We start from the raw sequence: 17,487 nt of genomic DNA on the forward strand, positions 1-17,487 counted from the left end.
GTCGAGTGCGGTCATGAGGTCGCCTTGCTGTAGTAGAGGGATGACACCCTGGAGCATTACCATGTGGAAGTACTCCAACAGGATACAGTCATTGAGGGGCCTGAGGTTGAGTATAGGCTGCAGTGATCAGTTCTTCTTGGGGATAAGGAAGTATAGGGAGTATAATCCTTTTCCATGTTGGTCCACCGGCTCTATGGCCCCCTTGCAAATCAAGAGCCTCTACTTCCTCCTAGAGGAGGCACTGATGTTCTGGGGAGAGGGTGTGTCTGCGAGGATGGATGTTTGGTGGGGTTGTAGTGAGTTCTAAGCAGCAGCCCTGTTATATGATGGAGAGAACTCACTTATCAGAGGTGAGCTGTTGCCACAGTACAAGAAACCCCTGCAGTTTTCACCTGAGAAGGTGTAGTGTGATCGAAGGAAGAGAAAGTGAGACACTGTTTAGCAGAGGTGGCTCCGTTAGCTGCACCTCCTTTTCCCCTGCCCTGGGAGTTGTTATTCCTGTAGGCACCCCTTGAAAAGGCCTGTGAAGACCTCTACTGCAGCCTCTTACAGGAAGTAGTGGCTTCGGGGGAAGTGGTCCTGGCACCCTGTCTACTTGGACCTCCTAAAGGTACCCCGGGTAGAAGCCTCTGGAGTGCCTTGATAGCCTTAGGCTGTATCCATGTCCTTTCTCATCTTTCCGCACATTTGGTCACAATGTGGTCCAAAGAGGTGCTCCCCATCAAAGGATAGGTTGAGCAGATGCTGCTGTACTTCTGGCTTGAAGCCAGAGACACGCAGCCAGGCATGGTGCTGGATGAGGTCACTACAATTGATGCCATGCACTGCAGTATCAGCAACGTACAAGGCACACCGTATGGTGGCATTTGAAATAATCTTCCTCTATGAAACGAGCTCATGGACACTATTCCTGCATTGTTCTGGGAGATGTTAGAGGAAATGATACCTGGACAGCAGGTCGATGGAATTGGCAATCTGGCACTGGGTTGATAACTGATTTGCGACTCGCTTACCAACCGCTTTGATCTTCCTGCTTCCCTTGTCTAGTGTAGGTGCATCGCCAGTGCCCTGGACATTGATGAGTTGCAGACCATATGGACCATGAGGGAGCATGGAGGGAGTTGTATGCTGATGTATGGATGGTTCGTACTTTCTGTCCATTCTTGAGTTGACCACTCTGGCTTTTACCAGCTCCCTGAATTCTTCAACAATGGATTTTGTCATTCCTTTAAGCATAGGGAAGCACTGCAGGGCGTGCTGGGGGGAGGACAGCATCTCCACAAGGAAATCTTCATCCTCCTGGACCTTGTGAATCTCCACCTTTGAAAAGCGGTGGCTTTATGCAGAACCTCGTTGCAAGAGGTAGTGTTGTCTAGCTGGGATGGTTTAGCAGGATGAAGGTCTGGGTCAGTGTCCACATGTCAGTCAGCATCGTAGTCATCCCACGGGTCGCCATGGGGCTGAGGGCCAATTGAGGCTTCATAGGGCTGAAACTGAAGGGGCTGTAGTTGGAACTTCACAGTGTTAATGGTGTACCACGGCAAGGCAATATATGAACACCAAATAGAAAAGTTGGACTGCTCCCCAAAGAGATTAGTGTGGGGGACCTTCTGGTGATTGAGGCGTAGGGGCTCCCAGTGTTTGAGGTGATACAGAGAGAGGAGGGGAGATGAGGAGGAGAATAGGGAGGTAGAGGAGGAAAATAGGGAGGTAGAGGAGGAAAATAGGGAGGTAGTGGAGGAGATTAGGTAGGTGGGGAAGAGGAGGTGGAGGACTGAATATAGGCGGTAGAGATCTAGTGCCCCAATTCTGGTGCGTTTTGGTCTTGGCTCGATGGTTCAGGCTCCAGGGCAAGAGCCTCCTCAAAAGTCTACTTCCTCTTGTGAGATATAGTGGCCTGAGCCTTTCGTGAATGCTGGTTGAGGATCCTACTGGTTTGCAGGTGAATGAGGATCTGCTTCTGCCTGGCAGCGAGCTCCTCCTGTAGAGGTTGGAGAATAGGCTGTTCGAAGTCCTCGACTTGGGCACTCCTAAGAGGGTAGTGCTTCGCCTGAGGCTGAACGATGGTCTGTTCCAAGTCCTCGATTTGGGCACCCCTAAGAGGATGGTGCTTAACTGGAGTTAGATGTGGGGCGGTGGCAGAGGGGAACTGCAGTACTCACGGTTGATGTCTTCCGTGGTTGAACCTTGAGGACCTGTGGTTTTTCCATTTCGAACTCCTAATGGCAGCTCGGCTCAGGGCTGAAGTTTAAGGATTGCTCGCCTGAGGCGTCCAGCTCTGTCTCCTCCTCGACATATTGCCCTGAAGAGATTTTAGCTCCTTGCCGCTGCACCACAGGTCGTCAAGCGAGCATTGATACCATAATGTCTTTCTGGAGCGGAAGGCAGACTGAATGGGAGAAGGCCTTGTTGTGCCTGGGGAGAGACAAAAGTTGCAAACCTGGTGGAGGTCTGTCAAGGGATACTTTGTGCGATACTGTGGACAGTCCTTTCCATCACACAGTCAACTTTTTAAGGTAAATTATGAAGGAGAAGGTCCGAAAGGGGCGTAAGCCCCGAAGGCAGTGTCAAGTCAACCCAGTCGCTGAGCCCGATGAAGGTCGTGATTAGACCGAAAGGTACTGCAAGCACTGTCAACCTGACAGCTCAGTGGCTACACGCCCAAAGCCAATGGAGGGGAAAAAACAATGGAGCCGATGCCCATGCGCATTACCAGTAATAGGGGTCACTATACCTTGTTACTTGAAAGACTTGTTCAAAGAAAAACAAGTAGCAAATATCCGAGCCCAACGCTAGATTGCAGGAGTATGCAGAGCATGTGTATCTATAGCCATACATGTTACAAACATAAATGTATTTGTTGGCAGTTATGTCATTGACGCGTTCAAAGCTCAGCTGACAGTTGGAATGTTCTTCTTAGGGTCTGCTGTCTTTCCTGCTGCTAGCAGAAAAGATTATTTGTCTATGCCATTATTTCTGCTAGTACAGAGTTGAAACCCACTGTTTGGATACACATCAACACATAGATCCATTGCGACCAGGGTGAGTTTTTTTTCTATGGGTGCATTTTTTGTAGATGTCTGTTTTAATATTAATTTTCATTATTTCGCTATCAGCATATTAAGAAAAACAAAAAAGTAGGGTCCATGATTTTTTGTCTCACATAATGCTTTAGACTCAAAGTGATGTTCCACAGTACACGCTTCATGGAAAAGCAATGTAATATCTGTGAGCATATAGACAACTCATAGCCTTTCCTATACTGATGATCTGGTAGTATACAATTATTCCGTTATTAATCATTCTGTGAAAGATCTGCCAATTTAGAGCAGCTAAAGAATCTCACAGAAACCAGTCATAGCAGCGGAGTAGAACCATCAAACTTGCTTTCCTAATATACAGAATGAGATTCCACAGACACTTTGACTAAATCTATTAATTTTCGTACCTTGTCAGGTGGTGGAATAGTAATAATCAGGGATGATTCTTGTCAATGATGGATGAGAGGATTGCAATAATCTTGTAAAGAATGAATTCTTAAAAAAAAGGTAATGTCCAAGAGATCTATATTTCTTCTCTTTGCCTAGTCTACAGATTTAACAGAGGCAGAGATATGAAGTACTTCAACAGTAGGTATCAAAAGACCTAGAACCAATGACATCAAGCAACGAGATGAGGAACGGGATTGTAGAGTTACTAAAATGATCTATGTGTGTAACTGTGCTGGTGTGACTACAATGTTAAGCTTATGTACATCGCTAATGCAGACCTACCTCAAGTGGAATCTCACTTGGAGACGAAGAAAGCCCTCTATCTTTTTGCTTTATCTGGTGGAGCAATATTTTAATATAGGTTTACAAGTCTCAGGTTTTATGCTTCTCAGTGTGGAGTAGGAACTGTCTCTAGGACTGAAACCTCTCAAATTCGAGATGAGGGGGGTATAAGCAGGGAATATAATGCTTGTATGGGGGACTCCAAGAAGCTTCAGAGTAGATCTCAACAAGATTTGAGGGGAGGCATGGCACTTTTGACCCTTTTGATGGTTGAAAAAAACAAACCAGGAAGATCTGCTCTTCTGTTAGTGCATGGTCTAAAAAAAAGGCCAAGGCTATACCACAGGTGAACTGCTTCCCTATCTATCGGAGTAATCAATGACATCTCTTGACAAACGGCTATTTGCTCACAGTGCAACTACCAGAGAGAGTACAAAAAGACATATGAGGCATTTGCCATTCAATAACCTTTTCACACTGTAGGTGGAAAACTTGTCAAGGGGAGCTAGAATTTCTGATGAGTCCCAAGTTGGAAATGTATCCTACCTTCATGGAAAATGTTTCACAGGTGTCTACGCCTAACAGTGGTGAATTAAAAAACACGTTTGCAGGGAAAGGAAGGTAACAGCCCAGTTTTAGGGGATTCTTGCCCCACAGTTAAAAAAAAGTCCCACCTAGATAAACAAGGAAATTTAGAAGCTAAGACGACTTTAATATAAAATTTAGAAACGTTAGATGTTTGTGGCAATAGCTGAAGTTGCTTGGAGTAAAAAATGAGACTTCATGTCGAACACAATTTAATAACTCGGTATGTGTTGCCAATTTCTAGACTATAGGTAACCTAAAAGAGAAAACACACAGTGTAAGTATGTTATTTTAGAATCTATACTACTTTAGTGACAGGTCATATACATAAAAGAAGCTGTGTAATGCTGCCTTGCCTGTATTTGCCAGAAGTCGACTTTGTCTCTCAGGTCCAATGGCGTCATAAGAAATGGTGATCTGAAACACTTGGGCAGCAAGAAATGCAGGGGGTGATGCAACAGTAAACGAGAAGGAGTCTTCTTCGCTCCACGACATATGCTCGCTTATCATGTGTTCATACATAACTACATTTTCATTCACCTACACAGAAAAAGAGAAGACACGTTTACGATATTGTAATTCTAAAGCAAAAATATATTATTCAGGTGAAATACAATACATATTATATGTACGCACACATACATTTTTGTGCTTCGATTGCATAAAATGCAATGGTATAAAATACCGTACTTCAAAGGGAATCATAAAAGATGGAAACTATTTTAGGGTTATTTAAAAAATTCGGGTTTTATCATCACACTGACAGCCCCCAAACCACTGTGCAGAGCTTTAGCATTGTCAAACCTACCAGGATTAAGTAGCATGGTAAATTATGAGGCTAAAATGCAAATAATGCAGCACGTATCTGGCAGTATTATTTTCATCCGTTTGAGCAAGGAACAAAATTTCTAGTGACATTTTCAAATTTTGCAAATTATGTGACAAATATGGTAAATCCATAATTATATGGTAAACACTGCTGTCACAGAATTGCCTAAATCCACTGATCCTCGCTGTTGCCCAAACAGACCCTAAATATTCGAACTCCAGTCAGTGCACGTTATTAGGTTCGCCTGGAAGAAAACAGCTTTTTCAAGATAACTTCCACAAAATGAATATGCAAGATAAAACATATATAATGGGTACCAAGTGTAATATGGTGTAATATTGCCACCAGCGCCTATTGTGACATTTACAAATTACTCAGCCTTCGGGCTCATGGTTTATGTCATCAGAACCCATCAATGGCACTATTAGACCATATTACAGTTACACATTTTGTATCCTCTAAACATATTGTGTTTGTGTGTTGTTATTGCAAAACAAAAATTCTGCAATATGAAAACTAATATCAAAGTGTACCATGAAATATAAAAAATATTTCACATTTCCCTGTGAAAGAAAAAGCTACTTTTCCTGTAAGCATCTTCATAGCAAGTGGTGCTGTAGATTCACATGCTTATCACACTCTTGCCATCTAGTGTTAAGCTTGGACGTTTGACAGTTGTTTTTGTTTGAGGAAGTCTGTCGAGTCACGAGATATAGTGTGACTCCGCCTTTTAATGTACGTTGCGCATGGGCACCGACTCCATGTTAGATTGTGTTTTACACAAAGGGCAGTGTATAAATGGAGTGTAAACTTAAATTAAGGTGTTCCAAGGGCAATGTGTGGAGGAATACAGAAAGCAAGAGATATGCAAAAGACACAGGCTTCCTCAGAGGAGGGCATGCACGTGTGATTGTACAGCACTACATGCTACAGAGAAATGCTTAGAGGGTAAGTAGCATTTTCTGTTTGTAGCATGTGTGGCTGTTGATACACGTGCTTTCAGAAGAGGTGGCTAGAGTGCGGATGATGCAGATATCTGAAACCATGGTCTGCTGATGGGATAAGATATCCAAACAGTAAAGGTGTATGGTGTTGACCATGCCACTGCCTCACAAATATTCAACAGTGGGATGTTTCCTAGAAGGGCCACAGTCCCTCCCTTTTTTGCAGGTGCAGTGAACCCTGGTGAAGTGGATAACACACTCTTTGCTTAATGATAGCAGGTCTGAATACATGTGACTATCCACCTAGCTATGTCTTCCTTGGAGATGGGATGTCCTCCTTGAGGCTTTGCAAATGAAACAAAAAGACGGTCCAATTTACAGAATAGCTTGGTCTTGTCAATGTAGTACATTAGAGCACTTTTGATATCCTATGTGTGGAGTGATCTCTGAGCAATGGAACCTGGTTGCAGGCAGACGACTTGGAGCTCTATGCTTTGGTTAATACCAACTTAGGGAGGAACTTAGGATTGGTTCTAAGAACAACATTATCCTTGTGGACCTGATTGAATATTTCTTATAGGCTGAGCACTTGGAGTTGCATAAATGTCATGTAATGGCCACCAAACATCCATCTTTCAGTAGAGTAACTTGAGAGGGCATGAATGCATAGGTTCAAATGGTGGTACCATGAGCCTGGAGAGGACTACACTGAGATTCCACATGGGAGTAGGTGGCACTCTAGAGGCTATCACCCTCTTGAGACCCTCCATGATGGCCCTAATAACTGGAATTCCACACAGGGATGAGTGCTACCTGTTATGTATATATGCTGTGACTGCCGCAAAGTATAAACAAATAGAGGGTTAGGCAAAGCCCATTTTTTGGAAGTGCAAACGTTAAGCAATATTATCCTGAACAGTTGGCTCTAGCAAGTTAAAGTTCTTGGAAAGATGGACATACATTCCTGATCATGGCTGAGGTACCAGAGTTCTAGGAGCTAGAGCTGCCAATTCTCACGGTTAAGCTGTCTGGGATCCAGATTCCTCACTTAACACTGTCTCTTTGTGACACAGTGCAGTCTCAATGGCAGCTTCTCGTGAGGGCTGATGGACTTTTCCATGAGAGTGGTGTAGCAGGGCTGTCTGGCCATACTGGGGATATTAAAATGATGGATAGTGATGTTTTTCTGACTTTCCTCATGATATGGGGAAGCAATGGGAGAGGTCGAAAAGCGTAGGCTGATATCATCCACAGTCCATTGCTCATGGACTGTCTGTGTGGGTACCTAGTGGCGAAGTTTGGGCATGCTGCATTTTCTGGGGTGCCAAACAAGTCTATCTGTGGGGTGCCTCAACGTTGGAAGTAACAGTGAAGGACCTGGGGGTGGAGTTCCCACTCATGAACCTTTTGATGCATTCTGATGAGCAGGAGTGTAAAGTTGTTTTCCTCCCCACAAGGGATGCTCAGCCATGAGGTGAATGTTGTGGCAGAGTGCCCAATTCCAGGTACCCTGGACTAAGCGTACTAGCTGAGGGGAGTGTGTGCTATCCTGTTTCTGTAGGTAGTACAATAGTCTTGTCTGTCTTGATGGGACCACTTTGCCCAGAATGGCTTGTAAGAAGGCTTTTCAGAGCAAAGTGAACAGCTAGCAGTTCCAAGTAGTTGATGTGGAAATCTTTTTGTTGAGGGCCTCATTTTCTGGACAGTCATGTTGTTCAGATGCACATTCCAACCTGTGAGAGAGTTGTTAATTGTAATGGTCACTTGTAGTCCTGGATCTGCAAAAGGCTGCCTTGTAACAAGTTGTTAGTATTCCACCATTGCAGAGAGCAGTGTGCTTAACTTGTACCAACACAAAATCATCCAAATGACTTTCCGCTTGAGACCATTGAGCGAAGAGGCATTCTTTGAGGGGCTGCATGTGTAGCCTAGTGTGAGGAACAATGGTGATAGAAGAGGCTGTCTTTCCTAGAAGGTACATGACAGCCCATACTTGAACGTCCTACCCAGCCCGGGTACTCCCCAATGACTACGCTATATTCAGCGTGTAAGCAAGAACCCAGTGTTCCAAACCTGCCTTGACTTCATTACCCTCCAACGCTTACATCACAGGTCTACGGAGTCCATCAGAAATCAAAAGATTTCCATCATTCTTTATTTATACAGCACTACATCTCCCTCTTTGTTAAATAAAAAGTGAAAACTTTTTTAAATAAATAAATGTATACACAAATAATTACAAATACATATGCACTTATAAAGCGCTTGGATCACATGACCTGATCTGATCATCAGAAACCAGTAGCTGGCAGTCGAAGTGTCATGGATCTGCATAGGTGAGGTGGAAACAAAAGCAGTTGCAAGATCATTAACTATCTGTCTGGACTCAGTGTCTACAGTGACATCGATGTTTGGCCAGTGATTAGCCACATGTCTGAAGTGAGAAGAATCTCTTGTAAGAGGCTTCCCAGAACTTTGGGCAGTCACATGTGTCCTTTGGTGGTTGTGACAGAAAAGGGCTTAGCCTCGAAAGGAGCATTTGATTTTCATTTTCTGGATTGTTGAACTAGGACTCGATCTCCCTTCTTGAAAGTGACATCTTTCCCTTGACATTGCTTGTCAGAATAGATTTCCATTTTCCGTTTGCGATCAGAATGATCTGTGTAAATGCCTTTCTCAGTCTTTGATCTGAGGTTTGTCCATTGAGGTAACTTAGTTATCATGGCTCTCCCAAACATTAAAGTTGCAGGGCTTACCCCTGTAGTCAAGTGAGGGGTCGATCGGTAAGCTCAAAGAGTGGTATTCAAAACAACCTTGAGGTCGAACTTCTTGAATGCAGCACATTGCACAGCTTTCTTAAGAGTACGCAAGAATCGTTCTACCAGGCCATTGGCCAAAGAGGAGTACTTTATGTTAAGATGGCTTAGAAAGTCTCTGAACTCTTGACTATTGAAGGATGGGCCATTGTCAGATTTCAAGATCACAGAGACAACCCGTGTTGCAAAGATGCCATGTGTCTTTCAATAACCTTTTCATAAGTGATGGATGAAAGAACTTCCACTAGTGGAAAATGGGAGTGTTCATCAACAATAACCATTAGATGATGTCCATTCTCAAGAGGGCCAAGGAAATCAACAGCAATTCTCTCCCAAGCATGTTTAGGCAATTCGGACATGTTTGAAGGACATTGACGGAGTAATGTGTGATGAGAGGCAGTTGTATAAGTGACAGGCCTTTAACTCTCTTTCAACCCTTTCGTCGAGATGAGGAAACCAGTCTCCATCTCGAAGAGCTCTCTTTGTGGTGGTGTACCTCATGGGCTTTTTCAATTACTTGTTGTCATAGACTCTCCGGCATAACAATTAATGCTCCTCGCAAGACGAGGCCTTCCTGAATTAGACAGGGTTGTGTTTGTAGCAAGACTTTGAAAGAACCAGTCCGGAGCATGTAGCACTTTTTTCACTTCCACTTCCGGGTCCCAGGACACCGGAACAGAGCGCAGAGCACTTTCTAGCTGCTCCCTTGGCTTGTTGCCGGTGAGGGGAGGGGCTCCCACCGGCGTCACTCTTCGAGCGCAAGTTAAGCAGCTGAGCAGTCCCGCAGCACGGGACGCGTGCGGGGTGTGCCCGGGCTTGGCTAGACCCGGCCCAAGATCGGCCCGTCTTAGCCCGTTCTAGACCGAACGAAACCGGGCTGGCCACACCATCGACATCCACAGGAAGGATTATACATCGGGAGGGTGAGCCCCCCTAGCACCCATTGTGCTCATTTTGGATTGTTTTTTTACTTTAACTATAACAGCTGTGAGAGAATCTGCATTGGCACAAATAAGAGCAGTGGAGACCAGCGCGACGTTAGAGAACTGTGAAGCTACTATGCCACTATCCTCGACTTTACTTGTCTGATTGAACCTCCACAAATATAGAGTCTTACATACTCTAACTCTCTTTTTCCCTGTGCCCAGTAATGGGGCTTACTTAATCTCACAGTGACCCAAACATTTTTTTTGCTTGCTTATTATTTGTTACTAAATGGAGAGGTGTGGCTCACTAGTTAGAGGCGGCAGACCCGTAAGCAGAGAATCGACCAGGGTTCAATTCCCAACGCGGCAGGGTCGTGGACCAGGGTCAAAATTGACTCGATAATTCTCGCCTCGGTACCTACTCTAACCAGGAACACACTCGGCAACTCTGGGCATTAAGCTTGCCTCATCTCTACAACGGCCCCCCACAGACGCCGGGGATGCCTGGTTTCAACTTGGAGATACCCAGAAAGGGACCATCTCACAGGGATAGCCAGGACGGGTTCCCCAGCGGTCTACAGCACCGGGACGCCCCGTTGCTGGGGCAGCTGTGCGCTTTACAAGTCTACAACATTTACATTTACATTTAAATCCTCTAGGTACTAACAGTGCGGGGGGTATATCTGTATAACCATGGGGGTGGGTCCCTAAACATATAGAGTTGGCTTGAGCTCAGGCAGGAAGGAAACATGGGAAAAAGGAAAGCAGAAACCATATCCAGGGTGGTTGGGGGATCTCAGAACTCTCTCATGAACTATCTCTGGGGAAATAGAACTATTGAGAAACAAATACACACCATGGAAGTAACACTAAATCAGGGTACTAGGGCGAGCGAGGTACCTACGGGGCCTACAAACCCGAGTATGTAGATCCATGTCCTCCTCACGCGGAACACATCTCCACCCAAAATCTTTGTATCCAGGCAAATGGGTGTGTGCAGGACACGTCTGATCATATATATGTATCTGATCAGGAACATGAGAACCAACCTCCATCGAAGCGCCCTAGTAACCCAGATGCAACTGTAGTGACCCCGGATCCTCATGTATCCTTAATTAACCCTAAGATAACAGGGAAAAAGCAAAAGAAGAGTAATAATAAACCTAAACTTGACAAACCTGATAAGGGGGGAACAAGGTCCTCAGCACTGACCTCTGATAAAAACAGTCACAAGGAGGATTATGACAAAATCAGCAATAGATTAGAAGCCCTTCAAAAAACAGTTGTAGAACCGCTAGAGAAACTGCTGATTAGGGTAACAGTTATCGAAGATCTATTGAGCAATAGCCATGGTGTACGTTGCAACAATCCCCCGAATAATACCCCAAACTCCATAATAGATCCAGCAAAGGTTGTCCCGCCCGCCCAGGATGATTCCACTCGAGGTACAGCTAAAACATCTGTAGGCAATAAGCGTGACCATAGCATAAATCATATAGGTGTAACTTCTTACACAGAAGCTAGATTAAAGAAGCCCACGACTCCCACCAGTGCAACATGCATGGACAAGGAAGGCCCTAGATTGAACCTGCCGCCGGAGGCTACTCCATACACTATTATTTTAGCAAATGTCCCACATGCATCCTCCCAGGAGGATGAAACATGGGAGGCTTTGAGAACCATGGCTCTCTCCTGGCTTGGTACTAAAACTGGGCTAAGAGAGGCCCTGTTTGGAGAATTAAAGATGGCGAGAAGAGTGGGATAGGTGGGGAAAAGGGATAAAACACTTCCTGGTGACTGCATAATTCTCACATTTCAAATGCCCAAATTGACCCGAGAGATTCTGTCTAGACTTGGCAGTGATCATGTGACAAATAGGGGAATTAATATACTGCCCCTTGGTTACTTTTATCCTCCCTTGAACCAAACGCAGCACTTTTTACAGCGGAGAGGCCCACATTTTGCCCCATTACACCAATTTCGCCTACCAATGCAGAATAGATTCGACATATTGCCATCATTAGATGATATAGATTGACTTACCACCGTGGAGAGCCCTGCAGACTTAAATTTGATCAACACTCACTGACTATAAGGAACTCTATTATATCGAGATAAGTCCTACAAATTATACACAAATTACTTCTACTCACCATAACCTAAGGCCTCAAGCAGAAGATCAGTTCAACATTATAGCGGACAGAGATACTACTGAGTATAGCAACAAAGAGAAGGGAATAGATAGGACAACCATAAGTACTTCTTCCCCACACTGATTAAACTGCATTGTTCATCACTCTAGTGTACCTAATGTTGAATTCAATTATAAGAAGAACAACAACCGAAGAGAGAGCAAGACCTGCTCTAGCAAAATCTTATTCTGGAACGTGGCGGGTCTAACTACTAAACTCTCCAATCCTGCCTGGTTTGAATTTGAGACACTTATGACATATTGTGCATCCAGGAAACCTGGGTGGATATTGCACAGCACATTAACGGGTATAAAACATTTCTTACCCCGGCTGTACTTTCTAGTCACGGGAGAAAAAAGGGAGGTTTATGCACTTATATCTCCTATAGGGTGAATGCTTAAAAACTAGATTTCACGGCATCAAACACCTACTACCAGGTCCTAAAACTGCACATCGATAATACTTACTGTACTGTTCTACTGAACTTTAATAATAATTTCCCTACAGCACAAACAGAGGTAGTTCTGAGGCATTTACAGAAGTATTTGAACAAAATGCAAAAGGAAATTAATAAGGACATTTGTGTAATCTGGGGAGGGGGTTTTAACATTGGTCTGTGCCCTCATGCTGAAGGAGGTAATTGCGGTTTAACACCTGATGACGGGAACGACTTTACTCATTTCAAGCATTCCTTCTTGGGGACCAACTAAATCATATCAAATATTCCGCGGATATGGGTTTTGCCAATGAACTATGCTCACCTCCCATTCCTTTCAGTAGCACATTCAATGGACGTGGGATGCACTCTACTATAGACTATGTGTTAATTTCGAATAGATATGCCAGTCGAATATACAATTTTAAAATTCCCCACTTCCCCATTAGGGTTACCTTAGATATGCCGGCTAAAGTGTTTACTAAAAGACACCAGGCCACACATCCCGTACAGGACATTGCTATAAATAGATCTAATGGATACACAATTACATGGTCAGGAGTGGATCCACGAAAGCTAACCAAGTCGCTTCTAAGCTGCTGTAAAACGAACTTTGCGGTCTGCCTTCATGAGACGGCTGCAGAGTCTGACATTTTAAACTCTTTTCAAAATATATCTTTGGCCATAAAGAAGAACCTATTTATAGAACAAACAAAAAAAAACTACAAAGACAGGCTGGTTTGATACTAACTGCAGCAAAGCCCACGCAGCCCTAAAAACAGCCTGACATAAGCCATTTAGAGATCAGGCTGAAATAAAAATGGCCAGAACAGCGTACAGAATCTCACTTAGAGACCGTAAGGAGGCCATAAGAACCAAATATTGCGGGCTCTCCAACAAGCGACCAAACTAAAAGATACAAAAGGTTTCTGGAAGGCAGTGAATGCCCCGTTCCTGGCCCCTAAAAATAAACCCACCACTGAGATTACGATTGGAGAGGACCAATCGGTGACTCACTTTTCCAAGCTATATTGTGATAATTCTGATAACAACCAATGCACGGATCATTGAATAAGTCCTGCGAGTTACCTCCCAATCGATATTGATTTTAATGTGGACGAGGTGATATTAGCTATCAACCTGAGTGTGGGAGGAAAAGCCCCTTGCCCAGACAGCATACCTGTGGATCTTTATAAATCCAGCCCGCTGTGGGGCCCATTATTAACATCTGTTTTAAAGGTTTGCTGCAACCAGGGTTTTATTCCTACCTCGGCGGAATCCATACTCGTTCCCATTCCTAAAAAAGGAGATCGCAGCGACCCGGCCTGCTATAGACCTATCTCACTTCTGGACTCCTTCGTGAAAGTGGTGGGCGAGTCATCTTAAACAGATTGCAGATGTGGGCAGAGGATATGGGAGTGATCTCGGAACTACAGTATGGATTCCGCCAAGGACTATGTACTGTGGAACAGGGCCTAAATTTAAGCCCGATATGAGGTAAATATACACAAGCCAAACGCGGCAATCTCTTTTTGTGTTTTGTCGACCTGAGTTCGGCTTTTCATTGTGTAAGTCACCAGAAACTCTGGAGTATTTCAGAGTCCATAGGGGTGGAAACCCCACTTATCAATTTCCTACGGGAGTTATATCAAGGAGCACAGATAAGCGTCCGTTATGGAAGTGCAGGGGAGCGTGGCTCAAATTTCCCTGTTAGGAAGGGGGGTAAGGCAGGGGTGTGTGTTAGCCCCATTCCTCTTCACCTTGTACATAAATGGTTTAGGCGCCACTCTAATGAGGGAATGTCAGGACTTACCCTGTATTGGCAAACGGCCAATTGGTGCATTATTATATGCAGATGATGCCGTCCTTTTATGCCGTACGGAAATAGGTTTGCAAAAAACTGTTTCGAGTTTTACAACCTAAATGTCAAGCCTAGACTTTAATGTAAATATCACAAAAACATATGTTATGAAATATAGCAAGCCTACCGTAAAGTGTCGGGACATTTTTATCAACAACAAAAAACTTGAATTTGCCAATTACTTTTCATACCTAGGAATTGTTTTCGAAAAAAGGGGATAATGGGTAAACGCCATTACATAAAGAAAACAGTTATTCGTCAAAGCTATAGGAGCTCTTCTAAACTTTGCCAGGAAATTAGGAAAGCGCACCATTGGCGAGTTGCTAACAATTTATAAAGTTAAATGCATTTCAACAGCAATGTACGGAGCCGGAATTTGGGGATATGCAGACATAGAATCATTGCAGCAAGGCGAGAATACGTTTTAAAGATATCTTCTAGCAGCCCCGAATAGTACGGCTACGTACATTTGCCATGCTGAATTGGGAATGTCATATTTATCTGACCTAATTAAAATACAGCCGGTTTTATTATGGCAAAAGATATGGACGAGCACAGCAACTGGCCTTAACCGGGATGTGATAAATGACTGCCTGAACTTGCAGCGGGTATCTTGCATCCCTTGGCTTAATCACAGTAAAAATTTTGTGGCTGATTTGGGACGCCCTGAATATTTCTCTAACCCTGTCAGCATCACCACTATCACAAAGAAAGAACTAAGGATTATATGTATGAATTTCCTGGAGACGATCAGATTTAAGCAAATCGTCTGTTAGAGAGAACCAAGTGCTTTTGATACAAACGGGGATACAACCATATCTACTAAATGTAAAGGGGAGTTATGACAGGATGCTGTTGACACGTCTACGCCTGTGCAACTTTCATAACATGGTCACATTCCCAAAGATGAATGATTGGTCACGCCCTTTATGTCTTTGCCCATGTGACGATATATCTATCCAGACTACTATTCATATTATGTTTTTCTGTAAATTTTACACCCTACTAAGCAAAAGATGGATCCTGCCGATCGGAAAGGTGTTCGGTTTGAGAAAATGTCGACCTGCATTTATTAAATTACAATTCCTAGATGAGGACATTTGTATTGATTGCATAGCTAAATATATGAAAGGAGTGGTTAGATGCAGGAAAACAATGTAATGTCTCTTCCATTTTTAATGCGAAATGACTTGATTGATACATTTTTGCATGTTAAGGGTTGGGTATGAAATGATTCTGAAGTTTTTATCTTAAATGATGTTATTTTAAATGGCTCGATAAAAACATACATATGATGTACATTTTCACTGTACTGTGCTTTTATGATTTAATGTTTTAAATCGAATAAAACCTATTTTGATTTGATTTGAGTTACACAGTTCATCGCTGACATTTCTGAACTTTAAGTACGCACTGTCACTGATTAGCGGTTGAGAGTGCTGGTGCCACAATTATTGAGCAATAATGTCTTTCAATTTAAGCATGCCACTAACTTGGTTTATAGCAGTGGCAATTTCTTCCAATAACATGGCAGCTGGTGTGCTGGATCTTGCAATAACATTTTTGTAGGTTTCAGCTGTTTTAGATGGGGTTCCAGAGCATTGTAATGTCACTGTTAAAAAATAATCAACAGGATTTGTAGCTTTTCCTGGATGGTGAACAATTGTGTAGTTGTATTCTTGTAATCTCAGACCCCAACGTTCAACATGAGGAGGCATCTTGGCTTAGGATTCCCAAATATAGTCAATAGTGCTTGATGATCGGTCATTACTGTCAAAGGCTTTCAATATAAGAACACATGGAAATATTCACACCACTTCCAAGCTTTCTTTCTCAGGTTGAGAATAAGCACGTTCAGTTTGTGACAAGCCTTTACTGGCATAAGCCACAATATGCCTTTGGGCATTTGGCTGTCCATTCTGCTGTGCACGAATTGCACCTAACCAGACAGGGATAGCATCAACTACAACCTCTGTAAGAAGCTTGGGATCAAAGAAGGCCATTTCAGAGGCATTTTCGATGGCTTGCTTGATTTTATTGAAACTTTACTTGCACTCACGTGACCAATGAAACACCACATTCTTTTTTGTCAATTCTCATGACGGTGCAATGACCATGGCAAAGTCTAGAACAGTAACTGGCCATCCCAAGGAATAAACGCGATATAGAAATGTCCAGTCGGGGATTAGCAGCTTTGGCTGGATCAGGTGTCATACCCACATCAGAAAAGATATGGCCAATGAATTTCAATTTTGTCTTATGGAATTCGCATTTGTCAGCATACAAAGTCAAACCAATATCATTTAGCAAACGACATACGTGCATGTGAGCTTTGTCATCCTCTCTCTGAGTAGCTCCGAAGACCATTATGCCAACACCATGGTTGAAGGCATTTACAACCGGCTGTATGATATGTTGAATGGTGTCTTGGAGAAGTTCTGCAGCAGAGAATACAACAAAACTCAGTTGCTTATGGTGAAATAGATCAATGTGTGGAGAAAAGATTGTAATGTACCTGCAATTCTTTTCAAGTTCCAACTGGTGATATCCTTTGTTTATGTCGAGTTGAGAGAAATACTTGCCACCATTCAATTAAGTTATCATATCAGCAATGTGCGGCACTGGATGTCGTGCTCCCTCAATTGCCTTGTTGGCCTGACACCTGTCAACACAAATGAGTATAGCTCCTTCACTGTCTCTTTTAGGCACTGCCACTAGGGGAGAAACCAATGGCGTCGGACCAGTGAAGCGTTCAATGATATTGTGCATGAGCAACACATTAAGTTATCTTTCAACAGCTTCTTGCAAGTGAAATGCAATTTGTCTGCGTCTTTGGGCAATACTTCGAACATCCTCGTTTATATGTAACTGTGGTTTCATAGTTTTGAGCTCTCCTAACCCACAAAATAATGAAGGAAATTGACTTACAACTTCGTGATGAGCATTCACATTGTTGTTCATTGATAGTAATCCCATATCAGCAGCGGTGTTGAAACTGAGCAGACAGGCCCTTGAAGCAGCAGTACCTTGATTTACATGAATAGGTACTTGCATCACTGTTTTCTTGTGCTTCATTGTAAATACAAATGAACATTGATACTGCCCATCAATATACTTCAGTTTTC

The 17,487-nt window shown here is 43.4% G+C and overlaps 1 protein-coding gene across 1 annotated transcript in view; it reads right to left on the reverse strand.

Moving 5' to 3' along the window:
• Nucleotides 1-17,487, reverse strand: part of LOC146864194 (chondroitin sulfate proteoglycan 4-like) — a 432,950-nt gene that overhangs the window by 36,353 nt on the left and 379,110 nt on the right. Inside the window, exon 9 of the mRNA XM_085631285.1 lies at nucleotides 4,715-4,898. Coding sequence (XP_085487411.1) covers nucleotides 4,715-4,898 — 184 coding nt within the window. The remainder of the gene's footprint in view (nucleotides 1-4,714; nucleotides 4,899-17,487) is intronic.

Source organism: Triturus cristatus, chromosome 2_1 (assembly GCF_964204655.1).
Source record: "Triturus cristatus chromosome 2_1, aTriCri1.1, whole genome shotgun sequence".
NCBI lineage: Eukaryota > Metazoa > Chordata > Amphibia > Caudata > Salamandridae > Triturus > Triturus cristatus.